General features: G+C 40.0%; 1 protein-coding gene across 1 annotated transcript in view; it reads right to left on the reverse strand.

Moving 5' to 3' along the window:
* Positions 1 to 267: 267 nt before the first annotated feature.
* The window catches only part of TRPM6 (transient receptor potential cation channel subfamily M member 6), a 66,894-nt gene continuing 47,034 nt past the window's right edge, over positions 268 to 20,127 (reverse strand). Inside the window, exons 17-23 of the mRNA XM_040254851.1 lie at positions 20,056 to 20,121; positions 17,998 to 18,284; positions 17,525 to 17,607; positions 16,573 to 16,778; positions 9,688 to 9,739; positions 4,635 to 4,741; positions 268 to 2,138 (exon numbers count right to left, since the gene is read on the reverse strand). Coding sequence (XP_040110785.1) covers positions 2,005 to 2,138; positions 4,635 to 4,741; positions 9,688 to 9,739; positions 16,573 to 16,778; positions 17,525 to 17,607; positions 17,998 to 18,284; positions 20,056 to 20,121 — 935 coding nt within the window. The 3' untranslated portion in view covers positions 268 to 2,004. The remainder of the gene's footprint in view (positions 2,139 to 4,634; positions 4,742 to 9,687; positions 9,740 to 16,572; positions 16,779 to 17,524; positions 17,608 to 17,997; positions 18,285 to 20,055; positions 20,122 to 20,127) is intronic.

The raw sequence follows: 20,127 nt of genomic DNA on the forward strand, positions 1-20,127 counted from the left end.
CATGCCACTTTTTAAGGGCAAAGAAATGTTACGTGCACCACACCCTCATCTCTTACACATTACAGAGAAGGCACTTAATAAATACCTGTTGAATAAAATAACCAAATGAATGAATTTATTCATTTGTGGTCATGAATCAAAGTCATGATTATCACATTGGTATTTTCCTGTCAGCTATCCCACGGTGAACTTTGTCCAGTGTTTCATCTTTTTAAAATTGTTATTCTGGTGATCTTTTCTTAAAAAGAGAGACACAAAACCACAACACAGAAAAGAAAAATCAAAATGTATTTTTTCAAGTTCCATTCCAGGTAACAAATATTTGACCAATGAATTAATGCTTTCTAGTGTGGCCTTGGATAGGAAAATTGCCTCTTTCCATAGCTGAACATGGCTCTGAAGTGAGTACCAACAGATCTCTTACTGATTTGCAGAACAGGATAAAGCAGTTAAGCTCTGAAAAAGCATTAACAATTTATCCTCATTGCCAATCAAGAAATCACCCAGATTTCCCACCTCCCACCACCCCCAAGACCAAAGTAAAAGGGCTGTAAATCAGTCATCATGCATCTCACAAAAATCATACACTATCCTTGGCAAACCAAATCCTTGGCTTTCCATCCCCCTACCTTTGGGCAACATTTCCCCAGAGAATAATCGAAGAATACAGGAGCACTGATTTGAAAGGAAGCCAGCTAATGCAAGCGCTAATGGTAAAGGTAAGGTGAAAATTTCAAGCCCCAGGAGGCTTGTTGTTGATAGATTGGAATGCTTTTTAATGAGGCAAGGAGATGAGGGGAGTTGGGGGGAAGGTACCCAGCCCTTCAAGTCCTCCTTGGGTGAACAGTTTGTGCTTGTTCTGAGGTAGGGTGACCCTTGAAAAGTGTCAAAGAGGGATGACTGATTCCCCCAAACATGTTGTACAGTGTGGCTTCCAGGGACCCTTTCTTCAGGCTTCTGAAACTGATCACATGTGCTCAGGCCATACTTAAACTATACACTCCAGCACTCTTGAAGCCACTAGAACTCTGCACTGCAATGAATCAAAATTTTCAAAGCATGTTTTCATTCAGAAACCCCATCTTTATTTATATGACCTGACATAGAGTAATTCAGCTTGTAATATTATATACCCAGCTTTGAAAAAGGGAGTAATTCTTAAGAGGTTGGCTTACTCAACTCTCTAACCAATAGTGTCCCTGAGCTTAAGGGAAGGGAAAACCTTTTTTAATAATTGCTAGTTTTATATATCCTTGTTCCCTTAAAAAAAGAAAATGCTAGGGCGTTTGTCTTAGATTTCCCTTTCCTCTCTTCTAGAGAAACCTGAAATGCCCAGTGATCATATGATCCACTGATGATACTCAAACCCAGTAGACGTCACTAGGATGCTACTTTTCGCTGACTAGTTTGTGCAGGAGCGTCCCCCAGTCTGTGCAAATACACCTTCTCTTCATTGCTTTCCTTTCTGTCACCATATAAAGCCCTATGCTGCTGGAAAGGAGAGAGGAGGAAGTCAAGTGACTTTTTTATGTACAACTATATACATCAATACAATATGGGAGTTAGGTGATGAATAGCAGCGGAGGTTAGAGTCTGCACACAGAGTGAGAAAATAAATTAATCTGCCTGGTTCTTTAAGTGCCCAGCATTCTGCACCAAGGAATGAGGTATGAAGGAGCAGCTTTCCCAGCTGATTCATCCAAATGTCTTCCTGGGCAACTTGAGCATGACAACCCTGCACATGCAAAGCACCCTGCACAAGGGTCAATATCTAGGAACCCCATTCATCAAACAACAGGGAAGTCCTTGGGCAAGAGAGACCTGAGACTCTGAAGGCACGTCCCAGAAGGCCCTTGGGATAAGGCCATTCTGGCAGAGGCTCTGACATCATCAATGTTATATCACCAATCTATGTTACCATAGAGTTCATGGAAGGCAGGGCAAAGGCTGTCATCTTCTTACTTCTGTTTTTTTGTTTTCTGTTTTGTTTTGTTTTGTTTTGTTTTACAATCGTGTGAAGTCTTCTGGAGAATTACTACCCTCTTCCCCCTCTGGAATCTCCTCAGCTGGTTCTATTTTGATTTCAAGTCCAAAGGCAGAATTTATCCTTCCAGGAGAGTAGTCATTTCTTTTTAAGTCTGCAAGGAAGACAGTTAAGACAGTGATAGGGAAACCTTAAGAACATGATGTTCAGATAGACTGGACTTTAGGCCAAGTGCTCAGAGAAGACTCTGCTCCCTCTGATGTGTGAAACTCAAACTCTCAACCCTGTTCAAGGTATACCCCACCAGGCACACATGTATTTAACTCCCCAAGGCTGTGTTCACTGTGGCAAGACTCGGTTGCTTGGCTCAATACATAGTGCCCTTGAGACGTGACCTGGCCAGAGCTAAGTGAGGCCATACTAGAAACAGGGCATTTTCACTGTTGAATGATGGCAGAATCAGCCTGTTCAGTCAGAATGGTGGACTTGAGACATCAGTGGTCAGTTTTCTGCAACGAAAATGTACCTCAGGTTTGGCTGAACCTCTAAAAGCATTGTCCAGTGATCAAATCCTCTGCTTCCTGAAGCCTCCTTCTTTAGTTCAACAGGGAAATTACCTAAAGAAATCATTAACAAGGGCAACCCTTGGGGAGAACTTAAGGAGGACAGTGAGCTTTAAATGTTTGGATATCATGGTATACCATGTTGATTAAATTTGTTAAGCTTAAACATAAATTCCTTTATAATTTTTTAATATTAAATGGCCACTATCTGGACATAAAACTAATACATATTATAGTTTGATAACAGCCAACACTTACTACGTTTCTTCAATCCTTACACCACCTTTATGAGGTAGGTGCTATCATTCCCAGCTCATGGATGAGAATGAGGCCCAAGGTCACAAAATTAGTACAAAGCATTCCTGGGAAGTGAGCTCAACCTATGGACCCCATGCTCTTATACACTTTCTGAGATGACTTCTCTTAAAAAAAAAAAAAAAAAAGTAAAATATAAACAAAAAGAAAAATCACCCCTACTCCTGTTTTCTGAGCTAAGCTTTTTTAAATTCAAATTACCAAATGTTCGAGTAAATGAGGATATTTCTTATTTCCATTTAAATGTGTTAACTAAGGTTTTGAAAGGAAATAAGGATTAGATCTAGAAATGGAGGAATTCTTGAATGATTCAAAAGCCACCATGGTAGGGAAAGGCAAGAAGGAAGGGGATGGAGGAATCTTAACCCTACAGAAGAGGTGACTAGAGGGAAGCAGTGAGTTATACCTCAAGTTTCCCTTAATCCTGGCTGATCAGATATAGCCCCTGTGTGCTCAAGAACAAGAAGTGGTCCTGCCCAGGAAACAATGAATCAGAGCTGGGAAGAGGTCAGCCAGCACCTGAGGACGCTGAGTTAATGAGCTGGATTCTGGCCTGCCATCATAGGCTGGGAGATACGTGTCAGCTCCTGCCTCCAGGAGGACCCTTACCTGGAGGCCTGGATGTGGCTCAGTCCAGGCCCCGCTCCTTCCTGGACTCTGTAGTCAGAGAGGAGGTCAATAGGCAGCTCAGCCAATGTGTCAAGGACTGTTCTCTTTGCCCACTTCCACTGAATGGTTTGTGAGAAGGAGTCCTGGGCAGCCACCAGATGACAACGAGACCCCACTCTCGGTACCACTCGAGTCTGACATCCCCACCACAACCTCCCCAGCTGACAAGCTTCTCCCTGCTGGAACTGGAAGCTGTTACCCTCCCTGTCTCCTGCGGCATCGTGCCCATAGGAGCAACTCCTACCTTCAATTCCAACAAGATTAGAAATGGCCTTTCTTTGCTGTAAATTTTCACCTACTTCATCCCAAGTTACAACAGATGTTGATCTTGTACTGATTTCCAATTTGGGGTTCAATCACTTATGATAAGGCTGGAAGGGCTACTCAGCTTAAAAGATGTGAAATTCCATTTTAAGGACAAGTGTGGCACAACCTTAGAGAAACAGGGAATGAGCTGAGACAGACATAAAGCGTCCCTTCTGAGATAAGAGGATAGAATGCGATAGAGCTGGGCTGCCAACTTGGGGCCCACAGACCTCCGGCTGTTGCCTTTTATGTTAGGAATATTTTTTTGTGCTGAGTCTACTAGTCTTAGAGAAAGCATGTCACACTATCAAATCAGATTTTAAAAACATATCTTGTAATAGATGTTGACAGGGGTAGGTTTTTATCATAAAAAGCACTACTTTAATTGATAGCTGGTGCTTCCTTCCATGCCCCAGCCTCCCAAATGTCCAATGAGTAAATAAGAACAGAATAGAAATACTGTGGGCATCACACAAGATCCAAGGGGTGGGGGCGCGGTGGGGGTAATCTGCCTCCATCCAATTTTACCCCCAATTAAGTAGGTGGAACTTTTCCCTTAGAGAGACTGTGACAAGCATTGGGCCTGATGTTGTTTTATCACATTTTGGCAGAACCTGAAGTAAATCTCTGTCCTTTTAATCCCTTTAGAGACTTGAAAAATTTGCAGTCAGAAAGTCAGGCCTCGACTGCGAATGAGATAAAAAAGTGATTAAGATTTTCTACTCCATCCCAGGTTACAATGGCTGTTGCTCAATGAGAGATTTACTTAGAGAAAAATAGTATTGTTTGGGGCATACCCGGGAGTTTGAGCTTCCGGCAGCAGGAGTTGCAACGATGTTTTGCAATGAAGTTTCTAATTGCATCTTCCCCTAAATTGGCTGGTCCAAACACCATTCCTCTTGATCTAGAGGAAATATCAGAATATCAATTAGATCACAGCTAAGAAAAAGGAGCTCAACTAGGATTCTCTCCGATACCGAACAGTATCCCATAGTAACCCAGTAAACTTGAAGGAGCCAACAAAGAACCGAGCACTTTGGGGAAGCAACAATGTGAGGTCTGCACATTTAAAATTCAAATGCACTTCAATCTTTGTACCCAACTCCAAGACCTACTGTGAAACTCATTTCCACACTAATCTGATAGAAAAGTGAATTTTCTATGTACCACAGTAAAACAAAATACAGTGAGACCCTTTCTCATGCATATGGGGTGAGAGAATGACGTTCACTACCAACTGTTCTACTAGAAAACCCAAAAGGTAAGTATGCCATAAAATAAATTTGCTATTGGAGCACCCCTCCTGAAAAGACTGACGTGCATTGCTTCAAACCCAAATACTATTCTGAACATAATTAATGTCCTCAAACACAAAGCCCAGCAAAGCCCAACACCCAGGATTCATGGCTCTTTCGATAGCTCCTTCTCCTCTGCAAACGGCTATGGCAGTTTTCTGGGCTCTTAGTGAAAAGACGTGACAACTAGGAGACAAGGATTTTGTGGAAGTAAACTTAGGTGACAAAATTACAAACAGAATCATATATATTAGGCACATTTTGAACACTCTATAAGTGATCTATTATAGATTCTCATAATATTATAAAATTATAATAGATTCCAGGGTCAAAGTTTACCCGTTATTAGATCATATACAACTATCATTCTTCGACTGACATGCTATACACCATGGAACACAGCACACCAGGAATACCTCCAAAGAAACTTTATGAAAGCTAATATTTTATTTTAATGACATGCTGAGTGGAAAACAGCACATTTTAAAATCTGAACTCAATTACCACTCTTAAATACCACGTCTTAAGAAAAAAGAAAAGCAAACTATCACAAAAGGAAACAATAAACTTTGCTTCTAAGGAATGTGGTTTTTCAAAAGGGACGTGGTGTAAAAATGGACTTTTTTTTTCCATCTGAGTATTGAAACATTTATCTCAATTTCCACTTCCTTTTGGCAGAATAACAGTAGCTGCTCTGAAGATGTGCCAAGCTCAGAACGAGGGCTGATGTCAGTTTGATCTCAGATTGCCTCTTTGCTCTGAGGCGGGTAGGTGGAGGAAACCTCTTGGGAAGATGACATGGGCAGACACCCAGGATTAACTTTCCTGGTCACTCAATCGCCCTTACACAATACGGCTCTTGCAGTGTTTACCAGGCTGCATAAGCTGCCTTTTGTTAACTATTCCTCTTTCAGTCCACATGGAAGGCATCACTTCTTTAAGGTGAAACCAAATGTAGCAAAGAAGTAGAATCACACAGTATTTAGTACCATAATTCTAAATGCTGATAATGTGAAAAACAAAGGTGGTTTTTGAGTCATTAAAATTGCAGAATTCCTTTTATAATCTCTCTGGCATGACCCTACTGGAATATATCACTCTTTTGCCTTCCACACTGCCATTTCTTTCCCCCCAGTAAAGCATGAAAGTTCCCAACTTAGAAATGTAACACCGATTCTCAGATAAAAGCTGTAAAAGAAATCATTTTCCTCTATGAGCTTTGTTAAAGTTAAGACAAAAGAATCAAAATTACTATAATATGTATGTATCAGGGGTTCAACCACTCCCTGAGCAGTGGAGAGTGAAAGAAGGTTGTAGGGACACTAACTAAAACACCATGCCTACAGCCTTGCAGTCTCAGACAACCATGCTTGAAAAAATATGCAACTGTTTTCCAGATTTTTCACAGCACAGGAAAGCAGGTGGTAACTTGGTTTCACATTCGAGGAAATGCTAATTAGTGCCATGTACATAAAGAGATCTACTAAAGAACATCTCATCATTATCATTTCATACTTGTCAAATGCCTGAAACCATCAATGCAGTAAGTGGGGGGCGGGGGGAAGATGCAATCCCAAACTACCAATAACACTTGAGGCAACCTCCACTGAGGGTCAGTGACCTGAGTGAGGAACCAAGGCGAGTGGCCAGAGAGGATTTGGGAAAGAAGGTGTAATGATTTGGTCTTCGTATGCAAGGGCAAAGTTCACATGCTGGGGAAAGTTATGAGACAACAGACATTAGAGACAATATCAGAATTTGCACCACAAAATACTTTCCCTCTTGGTAGAGGATCATTCCTTTTCATTGACCCTCTTCTGCTCACAGGCAAGTTAGCATCTCCACTGAGCTTCAGTTTTCTCATTTGTGAACAGGGATTGAAGACATTTCCTTCTAAGGTTATTGTTAAGAGTAAAATAAACAACACATGACAGCACTTGTTCCTCAAACTTTTTATTTTTTTGGTGGAGTGGAGGGCTGTAGGCTGCACTGCGAAGCATGCAGGATCTTAGTTCCACTGACCAGGGATGGAACCCATGCTCCCTCTGTAGTGGAAGCATGGAGTTTTAACCACTGAATCTCCAGGGAAGTCCCTCTCAAACTTTTATTTACACCAAATCACCCGAAGATCTTCTGAAAATTCAGATTTTTGATTGAGGAAGTCTAGCAAGGGTCTTTTAAGACCCTGATGCTGGGAAAGATTGAAGGCAGGAGGAGAAGGGGACGACAGGATGAGACAGTTGGATGGCATCACCAACACAATGGACATAAATTTGATCAAGCTCCGGGAGATGGTGAAGGACAGGGAAGCCAGGCATGCTGCGGTCCATGGAGTCACAAAGAGTCAGACACGACTGAATGACTGAACATCAATAAAGGGAGGGACTCAAGAGGCTGCATTTCTAACCATCTTCCGGGTAATGCTGATGCTATTGGTCCTGGCCCATGCTTTATGTAGCAAAAGTTTAATATACAAGAGGCATCCAGAAATGTGAGCCTCATTGAACTAATCAGATGTAATTCTCCACATTGAGGGAAAATAGTATTTATTATCTTCACCATGAGGAAGAAGAACAACTGCCCCAAAACTAGGTGACCCCACAAAACCAGACAGGCTATAGTGATACCAGCCAATCAGTGTCCAGTGTTCCCATCCTCAAGTCATTAAAAAAAAGTCTGCTATAAGACAGAGGCTCCCAATCCTGACTGCCCATTAGAACCACATGGGAAACTTTTGAAAAATACAGACATCAGGGTCCCATCCTGAGATTCTGACTTGAGGATAATTCTGAGCAGGTTTTTTTTTTTTTTTTTCAAAGTTGTCTGCTGCTGCTGCTGCTGCTAAGTCGCTTCAGTTGTGTACAACTCTGTGCGACCCCATAGGTGACCCTAATAGAAACTGAGACACACTGGCTTATAGAATGCAATTAAATACTCAACTGTCAAGAGGAATAATATAATCTTCTTAGAATTTGAAAAGTTGGAAATATTCAGGTCATATTAAATATACATACCAAGGTCAAAATTTAATAAATGATATACATAAAGTATACATAAACTTGATTCATTATATATGCAAAAATTTTCACTGCAAAATTATACAAAGTTTCTACTACAAACTCTTGGGCATACAGGACCACTGAAGAAATAATACATATTTTTAGCTAAAAAAAAATAGCAAAGCCTTTATCTGTACCCTAAGGGTTACAACATGAACTCCAGGGTCAAATACCATGGGATTTGGATGCAGAGGAGCAATATAGCTCACTTTTTATCTTCTCTAGCTCACCAGATTCAAAGAAACAGCTAATACACTTTTAGATGTACTTCCTTGCAGAGACACCTACAGATGGTACCATATTTAGATTAAATCATTCAGTAGAAGAATATAGGATAAAAGTAGTGAATAAGTACAATATGAGTCCAAGGGAGGGAAATAAAATTTTTTAGAGTTCATCATATACAAATCACCCATTTTTATAAATATATGTATATATATACATACACACACACACAACCAACAGACCAAGTTTAGACACTTAGGACAACTAAGAAATTAAAATGTCATATGCTAGCAATTCTCAAAAGTGTGGGCTTTAGGCCAGCAGAATTAGAATCATCTGGGAACTTGCAACATTATGCGAACCCATCCCAAACCCACTGAATTAGAAACCAGGGGCAAGAGCTGGAGGTAAAGGGCAGCAAAGTGTGTTTTAACAAGCTCTCCGGGTGATTATGATGCAAGTTTATGTTTGAAAACCACTGTCATTTTTCTATATTGATCCATCCTTAATCACCACTTTTTTCCTTAATCATCACTTCTTTTTACTCCACCATTAATACCAACTCAGATCCTTTACTGCCAAGTCCTCCCAAGAGCCTGCTCACGGGGTAAAATGTCCATGGGAATTCAAAGGACAGGCAGATGACGCCTCTCTCTGTATAATTTACCGTCCTGAATTAACAGACAATCTGATGACTCCATACCTAAGCCCCACTGTTTGGGCCTCTCACAGATTTGCTGTTACTAAATAGCACACTTTCTGCCCCCAGCTTTAATTTTATAGGCATGTGATGGAAGACACGACCCATGACAAGAATACAATGACTCCACTGTGAAGACAACAAAGGAAACTGTCTCTCCTATGATATTGTCTTCATGTCAAAGCCTATGGAGGCTGAATTTACCCATATTTCTCTTTTGTCTGGGATACTAGAAAACTCAGAGTCAAATTTGCAACAAAGTTCTGGCTACAGCATTGGTCTTTATACAATTTCCATTTTTGTGTACTAACAACTCCAGATTTAATCATATTCTGCTTATTTTTTGGCCTCCATTTCCTAAGCTATACATTCTTCAAAACTGTATTTTCAATCTTACTGTATTTTATCATATCTGGATACAGATATTTGAGGATATAGATACAGACATGGATAAAACCTGCCTCAAAATCATCCTAGGATCTAGGCAAGATACATAAGTGCTTAAAAATTATGTGTAAGAAATCATGTACGATGTGTCAAATGCAATTTTCTAAATGATAAATTAACTTACTGTTTGTCTTCAGGTTTTATTACAGATGGATCTGTCAAATTTTCTCCAACACCTCCAAGGAAAAAGAAAATTCATTTAGTAAATGGGGAGTTTCACTTTTTCAGAAATTCAAGAAAATAAAAACCAAGTTTTATTTCCTTTCTTTGAACCTACATCCACACTGTGGTAAATCCAACATCATGTGAATTTACTATACTATAAAAATTGTCCAAGCAAGTTTGAAAACTTAGTTAATGCACTATCTCCTGCAACCCCCTCTATTACGCTATAATAAACCTCGAGGCTACAAATGAGTGCATTTTGATGTGTTCACAGTTACTCATAATGGCATCCATCATTCATTTATCACTCGTATACACTAGACAGTATACTTTTATTTTTTCTAACTCTTGGCTGTCATGAAAGAAAAGTAATAGTATGCTGATAGCCTTATTTTACCAATGAGTACACTGATGTTCAAAGATATTAAGTGATTTGTCAGAGGTTGCACAGACCGCAAGAGGTCTAACAGGATTCAAGCTGAGCCAAAGCCTGTGTCCCTCCCCCCTGTCTCCTCCTCTTGGAGGAGACCAATCTCTTTAGATGGAGTCCATCAGTGCTCAGCAAGAGGCCAGGTACTGTGTGGTTCTGCAGATACCCACCTGTGGTCCATCAAAGACACACAACAAATGCTATTTTTACAACGTTTACAAACAGAATACAAACAGCCTACATTCTTGATCTGGGTGCTGGTCACACACATGTGTTCAGTGGAAATTCTTTGAGATGAACATTTATGTTGTGTTCACTTTCTTGAATGTATGTGATCCTTCAGTAAATTTTACTTCTTTAAAAAATGGCACCAAAGCATAAAAAGACAATGTAAGTGTAATTTAAAACAAACGTTTATCAAAACAGGTATCAACATCAAAATGAATCTCTGTTATTAAATGCAAGTGGCGGTGAGACTGACTTCCAGTGGGAGCATTTTCACAAGTGAGCCAGTCAGACGGGTTGAGTGCACCACGTAGGCATCAGCCAGCAATTTCTGAGACCATACTCTAATCAGCACTGGTTCTTTTGGCTTGGAGGAGACCAATCTCGTGGGAAATCTACTTAAAATCATATAAAATGTAAAACATTATTGTGTGTTTCTATTTGGTTAAAAAAAAAAAACATGTTTCTAACAACTACTTTAAAAAAGAATGGTTTTTACCATGTTCTATACTTTACCATGTCCTATACCATGTTCTATACCATATGCTGACACCCTTCAAAGGAAAATGTAATCTTTATAATTTATAGACCATTCCTCTGAGAAACTGACATCCTTAGGAAAATAACCTGTTTTAAGTGTGTGAGGGGGTGAACTTTTTTTGTATCATAATACTCTGTCAGCCTGATGAAGTTAAGGGAACCCCTTCTCAGAAGAATGTTTTAAAATGCAAAATTTGAATATGTAAGATTATAAAGGAAACCACGATATTGAATACAGTGATTAAAATATTTTTAAAATAGTTTTGCAATACTTGTGCTTCTTTATCAGCACATTAGCTAACAGGATCAAGCACAAATCTAGTAACACTATAACATTCAAGTAATAAAAATACAATCAGTATTTTGAGAAAAATATTTGTATTTGCCATGTTAACATCTGTAATTGCTATTGCAAACAGTCATGGGTACTGCTAATACCACTGTGGTTTATTGTCTCCATTATAATTGAAGGAAATTATAACTTTCAGCTATAGGTTAGTGTAAAGGTATAACTTTAATTTGTTTTTTCATCAAAGTTCACAGACCCTCAGACTTCTACCCAGGGACCCTTTAAGAACCCCTAGCTTAGAATCTCTCTGGGCACTGATTCTGAATAGAAAAGGGAAAATAAGTCTGAAACATAGGCTCACGCGGAAGTATGCAAATGTACTTTCCTTTTTAAAGAAAAAGTCATAGGAAGAACATGGGCTCTTTATAGTTTTCTCATTACAGATATAAGAAGAAACAGCATAGCAGGACCCTAACTATATAGCAAACATGCAGTAAATAAAAAAACAACTTTGTTTATTTTAGTAAATAAACAGCACTATGCAGTAAACAAACAAACAGACATCCCATGTATGACCCATAGAGAGTGAAGGCCACAAATCCTTCACACGTTTAAGCTCAGACCTGATTTTATGCCTACAGCTTCCAGCCAGGATGAAAGCTTTAGGCTGATGTCTGAGTAAATTGTAACTTTAAGTTGGAGATATGCACAGTAATGAAAGAATTGGGGAAAGGGGGACTGTATAGAGGAGAAGAAGTCTATCAAAGTCATACCAGCTTCCATTTATTTTCAGTCTTGTAGCCTGTTAAATAGGAAGAAGTCAAAGGGTCCGGGTCTCACTCACATCCTCATCACTCTCTAGCTGTATAATCTGGACACCTTCTTTAATCTCTCTGTGTTGCAGTTGTATCATCTGAAAGTGTGAATAACCATGGGCCTTATCCTGTAGGTTACTGAGAAGATTACATGAACCAGCATATACTAACTGCTTAGCAAAACAGAAGAAGGTGAAACACGTCAACTGCTCTTTTTATTGTCTTTGTTCTATCAAGGGACTTCCCTGGTGGCTCAGCAGTAGAGAATCTGCCGGCCAATGCAGGAGATACAGGAAGACCCTCTGGAGGAGGAAATGGCTACCCACTCCAGTATTCTTGCCTGGGAAATCCCATGGACAGAGGAGCCTGGCGGGCTACAGTCCATGGGGTCGCAAAAGGAGTCAGACACAACTGAGCAACTAAACAACAATTCTATCAAAAGCTCTTGTTAATAAAGTTCTACTTTCTTACCACTGGAAAAACCAGGCTCCAAAAGCTCTTGTGAAGTAAAGTTCTATTTTCTTACCACTGGTAAAACCAGGCTCTAATGATCTCACTTTCCTGAGGTACCATTTCCTAATGAACAGAACCTCCTCTAAGACTGAGGATGAAGAGTATCCACAAACCTCTACATCCCTAAACCCAATCTGACAGCTCAAAGCTTAACTACTGAACACATCTATTGAGACCCGTGAATGGCAGAAGGGGGACTGCAGTGAGTGAAAAACAGAAAGCAGTTCAGAGAACCAATTATGCTGTGCCACCACGCCCACTCCGCCTCTCCCAGCTACACAGGGGGCACTTGATAGGCAACCCTTAACACAGGTGCCTATCCTACCCACACACACTGTGCGTGTGTGTTAGTCGATCAGTCATGTCCACCTCTTTGGGACAACATGGACTGCAGCCTGCCAAGCTCCTATGTCCATGGGATTCTCTGGTCAAGAATACTAGAGAGGGTTGCCATTCCCTTCTCCAGGGGATCTTCCCAACCCAGGGATCAAACCCAGGTCTCTTGCATGCCAGGCAGATTCTTTACTGTCTGAGCTACCAGGGAAGCCCACCCACACACCTAGATATCTGGAAAATGTGAAAGAAGATAAAACATTTTAACATCTAAAAATTCCAGTGGTATCTCTTTACTGGCATTAACAGAGTATATGCCCATGTACAGGCAACACATAGCACACCCTTATGAGAAACTCAGAGACTTACATTCTGATCCCAACCGCTTTGGGATACATCAGTGAACTTCCATATCTATGGAAAGAAGTTACTTCCCTTGCAGCAGCAGAATGTACCATGATGATGCTGCGGTTAAGGCTGACTTATACTGAAAATTGCTTTGTTGAATAAAAAATTAATAGCCCCAAAAGTTCTTTGTGTCGAGCCTTAAAAAAAAAATGCCACAGACCACTGTAATTTTAAATACAATTGTTTTTCATTCCTATTGCTGGAAATAAAATATTGGATTTCATGTGTAATAATGATTCAGGCTCTCACATGTAGGGTTTTTAAAGAGAATGAGACTGGGATACTACAGTATCATTACAAGTGATCAGAAAGCAGTCAAGCCTCCATAGATAAACCTATGGCCATTTCATGTTGATGTTTGGCCGAAACCAACACTATATTGTAGAGCAATTATCCTTCAATTAAAAAAAATAAATTTAATTATAACAAAAAGAAGAAAAAACAAAAAAGAAATTGGTCAAGCCTCTCCCTAAATTCAGCTTCCTGGCCTGATGTGGCAGCTGCTGAGTTATGACTAGCACTCTCTGGGATAAAATAAAGAGAAGAAAAGAAGAAACTGAAAGAATAAATGGGCAGAGTATTTCTCATTCCTTCTTTCCCTCAAAGCAAGAGGGAGCCACAACAAGCTGATCAGGGCTTCATTCTACAAAGGCAGAAGCTGGGATGTCCTTTAAGTTACCACCAGGACTACACAGCTAAGAGGAGACTGCCCACAACTGAAGAGTAACTGCCATGTTAACAAGCCACACAGAGATTAACCCTGAGAACAACAACTACATTTACTGTGTCGGGAATTTGCCTCATTTCGGCCCCTGAACAACCCTGTGAGTTAAGTGCATAACATGATTTATCCCAATTACAAATGAAGAAGTGGAACTCAAAGCGGTTGCCCTCTCGTCACGCAGCTAATTCATGGTGGAGCCAGGAGTCAGCCCCCAGCACCATGACTTCAGAACTTCTCCTAACTGCAGCTGACTACTGGCCTTTCAGTCTCCACTCCCTGCCACGCAGACAATGCACATTGTCTCTCCAAAGACTAGAAATACTATACAATTAAATATAAAACATAACTGAACTGAAAACTTGTTATCATATTTAAAGACTACATTGTGTTCTCCCATTTTTCCTTTCCAACCTGGTTTGAGTTAAATATATTAATGCACATAAGCCTTTAGCCAAGTACTTGACACAAAATAACTAGGAAATGTTAGCTAGTAGCAGTAGTATTATAACTGCTTATAATTACTATTAGAGGATTCACATTCTTCCATAAATTCAGGGCTAAACAATTGGCAAAACACTCCAACAAGTATCTCAATTTCTTCATGCTCATTCTATGATGTCCATTCTTCCCTTCTTTGAAGGTCAGTGTTTTGACATAGTTTATTTGGAGTGGCCTATTTCTGCAGTTCACATAATTGCCCAGCGAAAAAATAAAGTTAATTCCTTTTTCCCCCCAAGACTATCAACGCAGTATTTGTTCTGTTTAATGTCACTTTGGATTACTAAGAGACATAAAAATCCCCAAACATAAACATCATTAAACAAAAACCTATTCAAGTGGAATACAAAACACACTGAAGAGTCATCATTAATTCCTTAAAGTTTTTCTTTGGTTGTTTTTTGGTTTGTTTTTTACTTTTTAAACATCTCCACCCAAACCTCAAAGCACAGACATTCAAGTACAGACAAAAACAATCAACCTTTCCCCAACATGAGCTACAAAAGCAGATGCCTAGGGCATCAGTGTGCTGGGTTTACATGGATCATGTACTTGCTGGCTTAAAACTGAATCATCTTGACTGTTTTAACTTTGTTTATATTGCTTCTTAAAATATTGTGTTTGAGGGTTAGAAATATAACTCAACCTTGTGAGCAGCACAGATATGAAAGGACAGAAGGATTTATGTGTCATTTGAACTTATGTGTCACACAGACACATCCTTGAGCACATGGCACAAATTTCAATCAAAATGGGTTTGCAGTCTTAGCGGACATTGCTTACAATGCCTGCTCATCTCACGAGGATTGCCTGCTCATCTCACAAGGATTGCCTGCTCATCTTATCTGTCTCCAGCCTTCAAGCCTGGTTTTGGCATAGAATCCCAGGTCTGGAGAAATGAAAAAGACAGAGAGGACAAGGAAGAGACCAGATTTTTTAAAAAAATAAATAAATAAAAGGAATCAGAACATGGTAATATTCTTATGGATCTGAAACTTACAAAGAAATAAAAGACAGACAGTGACAAAGAAAGAGCATGGATGATCAAACCAGCTTAAGCCTGCATCCTGGCTCCCTCTTAGGTAACTGTGCAACCTTGGGCAAGTTATTTAAACTTTCAGGACATAAATTTCCCATAATATCTACCTCGAGGTGCTGCTTCTGGGATTAAATGAGATAACTTCTATGAAAGTTCCTGGGCTAAATCCCTTATTTGAAACCAAAGCCCCAGTCAGTGAGCCCAGGTACTATACTTTGACCTTAATACATATCTCCTTCTGTCCCTTCAAGGAAAGCCTGCTAGAGATACTTTGTTTCATGCTGCAGGATTATAAGTCACATGTGAGGTGTTGCTAGTAGAGAGATGCACTGATCAAAGCCTTCCATTAAATAACAGTGCACTGCGTTGCCTGTCCCAGACCAAGTCTGTACTTTGCTGTATCAAGGTACATACACAGCAAAGAGAGCAAGCTAAATTATAAACTGCTGAAGTACTGAGCCCGAAATCATGAAAAGTGACCAGAATTGCAACTTTTCTATACGTATTAATGCATGCCTAAGTGTTACTGTGAACTTAAGTCCAAAGAAAAGCCATAAAATTAGAAATCTGGTACAAAAATCATGCTCCCCTTTAGGTTAACACTTAGATAACTCTAAGTTCTAGGCCGATAATCATCTGCTTATATCATCTGCTCCTGATCATCACTGTACAATGTCTCTGACATAAATGGCCCTACCATGTTTCAAAGCTAGACAGAGCAACTCCATACATGACCCATCCTGGTTCTCACATGATCTCTCAGGATACCTGCCTGATTCTACCCACTTAGGACAGTTCCACAAACAGTAAATAAATTCAGAAAACAGATACCATCTTCTGTTTTCAAATTAAAAAAAAAAAAAAAAGTACGTACGCCAAGGAATGTCTCCACTGGAAGATCTTAACTGTGACTTAAAGAAAGAGCTAGGGGCAAATGTAGGTGACAATGACAAGGAGAAAGCAATCCTTGGTCCATGTTTCCTGAACTTTGCCTCATGCTTGTTCTAGCAAATCCTCAGCTATCAATCACCTTGCAAATCTAAAACCAGCAGCTCTCCCCGAGTATACTCATAGGTCCAGTGAGAGAAAGCCAACATCAGCTCCTCCAAGGTGTTGTTGGGGGCAATTTCATCACCATTGTTGTTATTGTACTTTCGGAACTCCCCCGTCATATACTTCTCAATGGTCAACCACTGCTGGGCTGAATGGCAGTAAATTAAGAAAACTTCCAGGAACCTATGAGGAGGGAAAAGAGGTCACTGTTTTCACACCAGGCAGCAAAGGTAGGAGTTATATTACTGAACAGAGACCAACAGAGATGTCCTAGCTTGACTGAGTAGCCCCAGTGCACATGCCCCTGCCTTTCTAACAAAAAAAAAATGTGATGCAAAGATTTGGAGCTTTCCCCATGCTCACCCACCTCCCTGCTCTTCGAGGAACTCTTGTGAGTACTGGATTCAACTTTCCTTGCCTTGCTCTATGAAGTTCCTTGTAAATGGAACAATAAAACTTTACTGTAAGTCCTCAGCACTGAACTATGATCTGTGTTGCTAAGTGAATCCAAGTGCATGGAAACAGTCAGGTGAAAGTAATAAGAGTTCATTCCTTTAAAGTTCCTAATTTTTATAAGATAATTACGAGAGGAATCTATGCTTACAATATAAGTGTTTTGCTGCCATAATGTTTCTGGATATTAGTAACAACACCCAAGATCTGCCTGCTTTCATAATCGAGAGGTTAGTCATGGCCTCTGCTTGATCTGTTCTTTTCCACTCACATAAATTCAGTGATTTAAACCAAACATCCCTGGGATGTCTACTTCTCTTTTTACTGTCTCCAAGAACGATCTAAAGAAGAAAACAAAATTAAGCTCATAGGGAACTTCCCCATGAGTCTGGTATTTCTTGGGACCAACAGAGGTACAACGAAATAGACAAAAATCCCTACTTAAGATGAAGGGCCAGGTGCCAATATTTCCTCACCTTGGAGTGTAAGGAATGGTTTGTGGTTTTACTTGGTTGAAGGTATAGATCAGTTTTTGAGCAGCTCTTTGTTGTTGAATTTCCTGCAAAATAAGGAGCATTGACAAAAATATTGGTTTACTACCACATGCCTACTAATGAATGATCACAGAATTACTACAGGCCTCCCAGGTGTGATTTTTAGCCTTACTCAGCTTCCATCACTACCCACTCCAAAAGTAAAAGCTAAAAATAGTAAAATACCATCACCTCCAAATACTGGAGTGGATAGCTTTTTCCCTTCTCCAGAGGATATTCCCAACCCAGGAATTGAAACAGGGTTTTCTGCATTGCAGGCAGATTCTTCACCAACTGAGCTATCAGGGAAGCCCCAGTTTCAAGATCTCTTGGGTTGAAGTAATGGCCTTCAACCAGGACAGAGCCAGATTCCCTTTCTTCGACCTGTCCATCTGGGCTCTGGGTCTCTGACTCACCCTAAGGCAAAGATGAAGCACGGTACTCTCCTGGAAGATTTCATGCCATGTCTTCACAACCTCAGGAAGAAAGGACTTCACAATGAAAACCTGCCCTGGCTTGAGGATGTCATCCTCAGACCAGGTGCTAATGACTCTCATGGCTTTGCGAAGGCCACCATCCATCTCCTCTTGGGACAACACCTGGATCATAGCAGATCTCCCCCGCTGGGACCAGGAAGACATGCTTTTATCCAGATTCAAGGGGGAACTCTCCTCCAGCCTGTAGACTGTTACTTCTTCTCCTGCTGCAAAGAGAAATGCAGGGGAGGGGTTCAATGAGACTCCTGTCTGTAACATGAATGGCCTCCTAAATATCAACTCAGAAGAATCGATTCAGTTTCCCAAAGGATCAGAGGGGAATGGGAATTGCATCTGTTCAGGGTCAGGTATAGACATCTGGCTGTATCGGAGTCCAGTAAAGAGGGAGAGGAAAAATGAACAAGGTGTTAGATGTCACATAAGAATTAAGTTGTTCTTATTATAGATTATAGCTAGATGAAAATAAAATCAGATTATCAAGGCTAGGCTTCTTTTGTTAAAGACAAGTACTCTTAAAGAGACAGTTTAAACCCGTGTTTATTATCATCCCCCTTAGGAGCTGTTTTAGACTGTTTTTTTTTTTTTTTCTAACTGTCCCTTCCCTGACATTTTAATACCAAAGATATACTGTATATCTGTTTATAAACTCTGAGTGTGTGTGTATCTGTGCTTTACACACAAAAATAAAAATATGTTTTTGCTCCCTTGGGGGTGATATTACCCCACTGAGACAGGTTAAAGTTAGAAGCAAAGTCATACCCCAGAACATTTCCCTCCTTTCTTTGTGCCTTTGGACAAGTTATGTAAAGCCTCACTTTGCTCATCAGTAAAATGGAAGTGTTATTAAAAGAGTCACTTCGTTAGGTGGTTATAAAAATTAACTATGGTGACGCGGCTAATGTGAAGCAGACTCGCAGTTACAAACCCAATCCCACTTTAAAGATTTTACACCCACATGTTCTCTAACTGCTCTGCAGCTTCCACTTGTAGGCTGTTGAACAGGGAGCCATTCTTATGGGGCCTAGACTCCACCTAATATAGTGTGTAATGTTTCCTGACAGAAGTAACATACTACATAAAACTTCTAATCCAGCCTGTGTTCTCCTTATACCTCAGTTTCAAATGGCTTTTCTTGGTTTACAAAGAAAAGAATCTATTTGCTCATTCCTGCATTTAATTGCTTACCAAAGAACATGTCTAGGTAATGCTTAGTAACATCCTTTTGAATATTTATTCTTGGTGCCCAGATAAATGGCACTAGAGATCTCTTTAGAGTTCTAAATACCTAGAGGATTTAGAACAAAGCTACTGAGTTGTACAACCAGTTGTGGAGCCAAGTGGAAGGAGAAGGCATTTGCATCAACGATCAGAAGCCACCTGATCTGTCCTTATGTGAAGGATGTGAGAAAATCAAGATCAAGGACAGTGCAGGGACCCTTGTTATGTTGTCAATTGGCAGGACAGAGAAATGCCGGTAGCCTTGGCTAACATGAGTTTGTTTTTCTTTACTACTCCAGTCTTTAAAAATCATGTTTGCTCTCTGAGCTAAGAGCAATTAGTTTACATGAAACAAAACAAACAAATAAAAAGCAATATACCAAGCATTTCTCTTTAGATGTCTGTTAGCTTCTTCTGTATTGACATTTAATGCTTTCTCCTCTGTTTATTAGGTATGACTGGTTGGTTCTTTTCTATTCTACTTTTTCCAGCCTTAAATCAGTGAATGCCAGGTGCAACAGTATTGCTTTTTCCCCCAACTGCTGCTCATTATAGTCCTGTCCCCATAGTATATTAGGTTTTGAGCCTAGATACCAGCCAGGCAGTTAATAAGAGTTTCCATTTTAGGAAATTAATATTGCTAAACTGCGACCATGGGTAAAAGAATATCTTCAACTAAAATTATGCAAAATGTTCGATTCACTCAGATGTTTTGCCTTTGCCCTGGCACAACCTCAAGAAGGTAGAAATGGCACTCACCAAACAGTTGGATTGGTGTAAATGGTATGGTCTGAGAAAGCCTCATTAAATTGTTCCTTTCAATGGCTGCAA

The sequence above is a fragment of the Oryx dammah genome, unplaced genomic scaffold (assembly GCF_014754425.2).
Source record: "Oryx dammah isolate SB20612 unplaced genomic scaffold, SCBI_Odam_1.1 HiC_scaffold_1, whole genome shotgun sequence".
NCBI classification, from domain to species: domain Eukaryota; kingdom Metazoa; phylum Chordata; class Mammalia; order Artiodactyla; family Bovidae; genus Oryx; species Oryx dammah.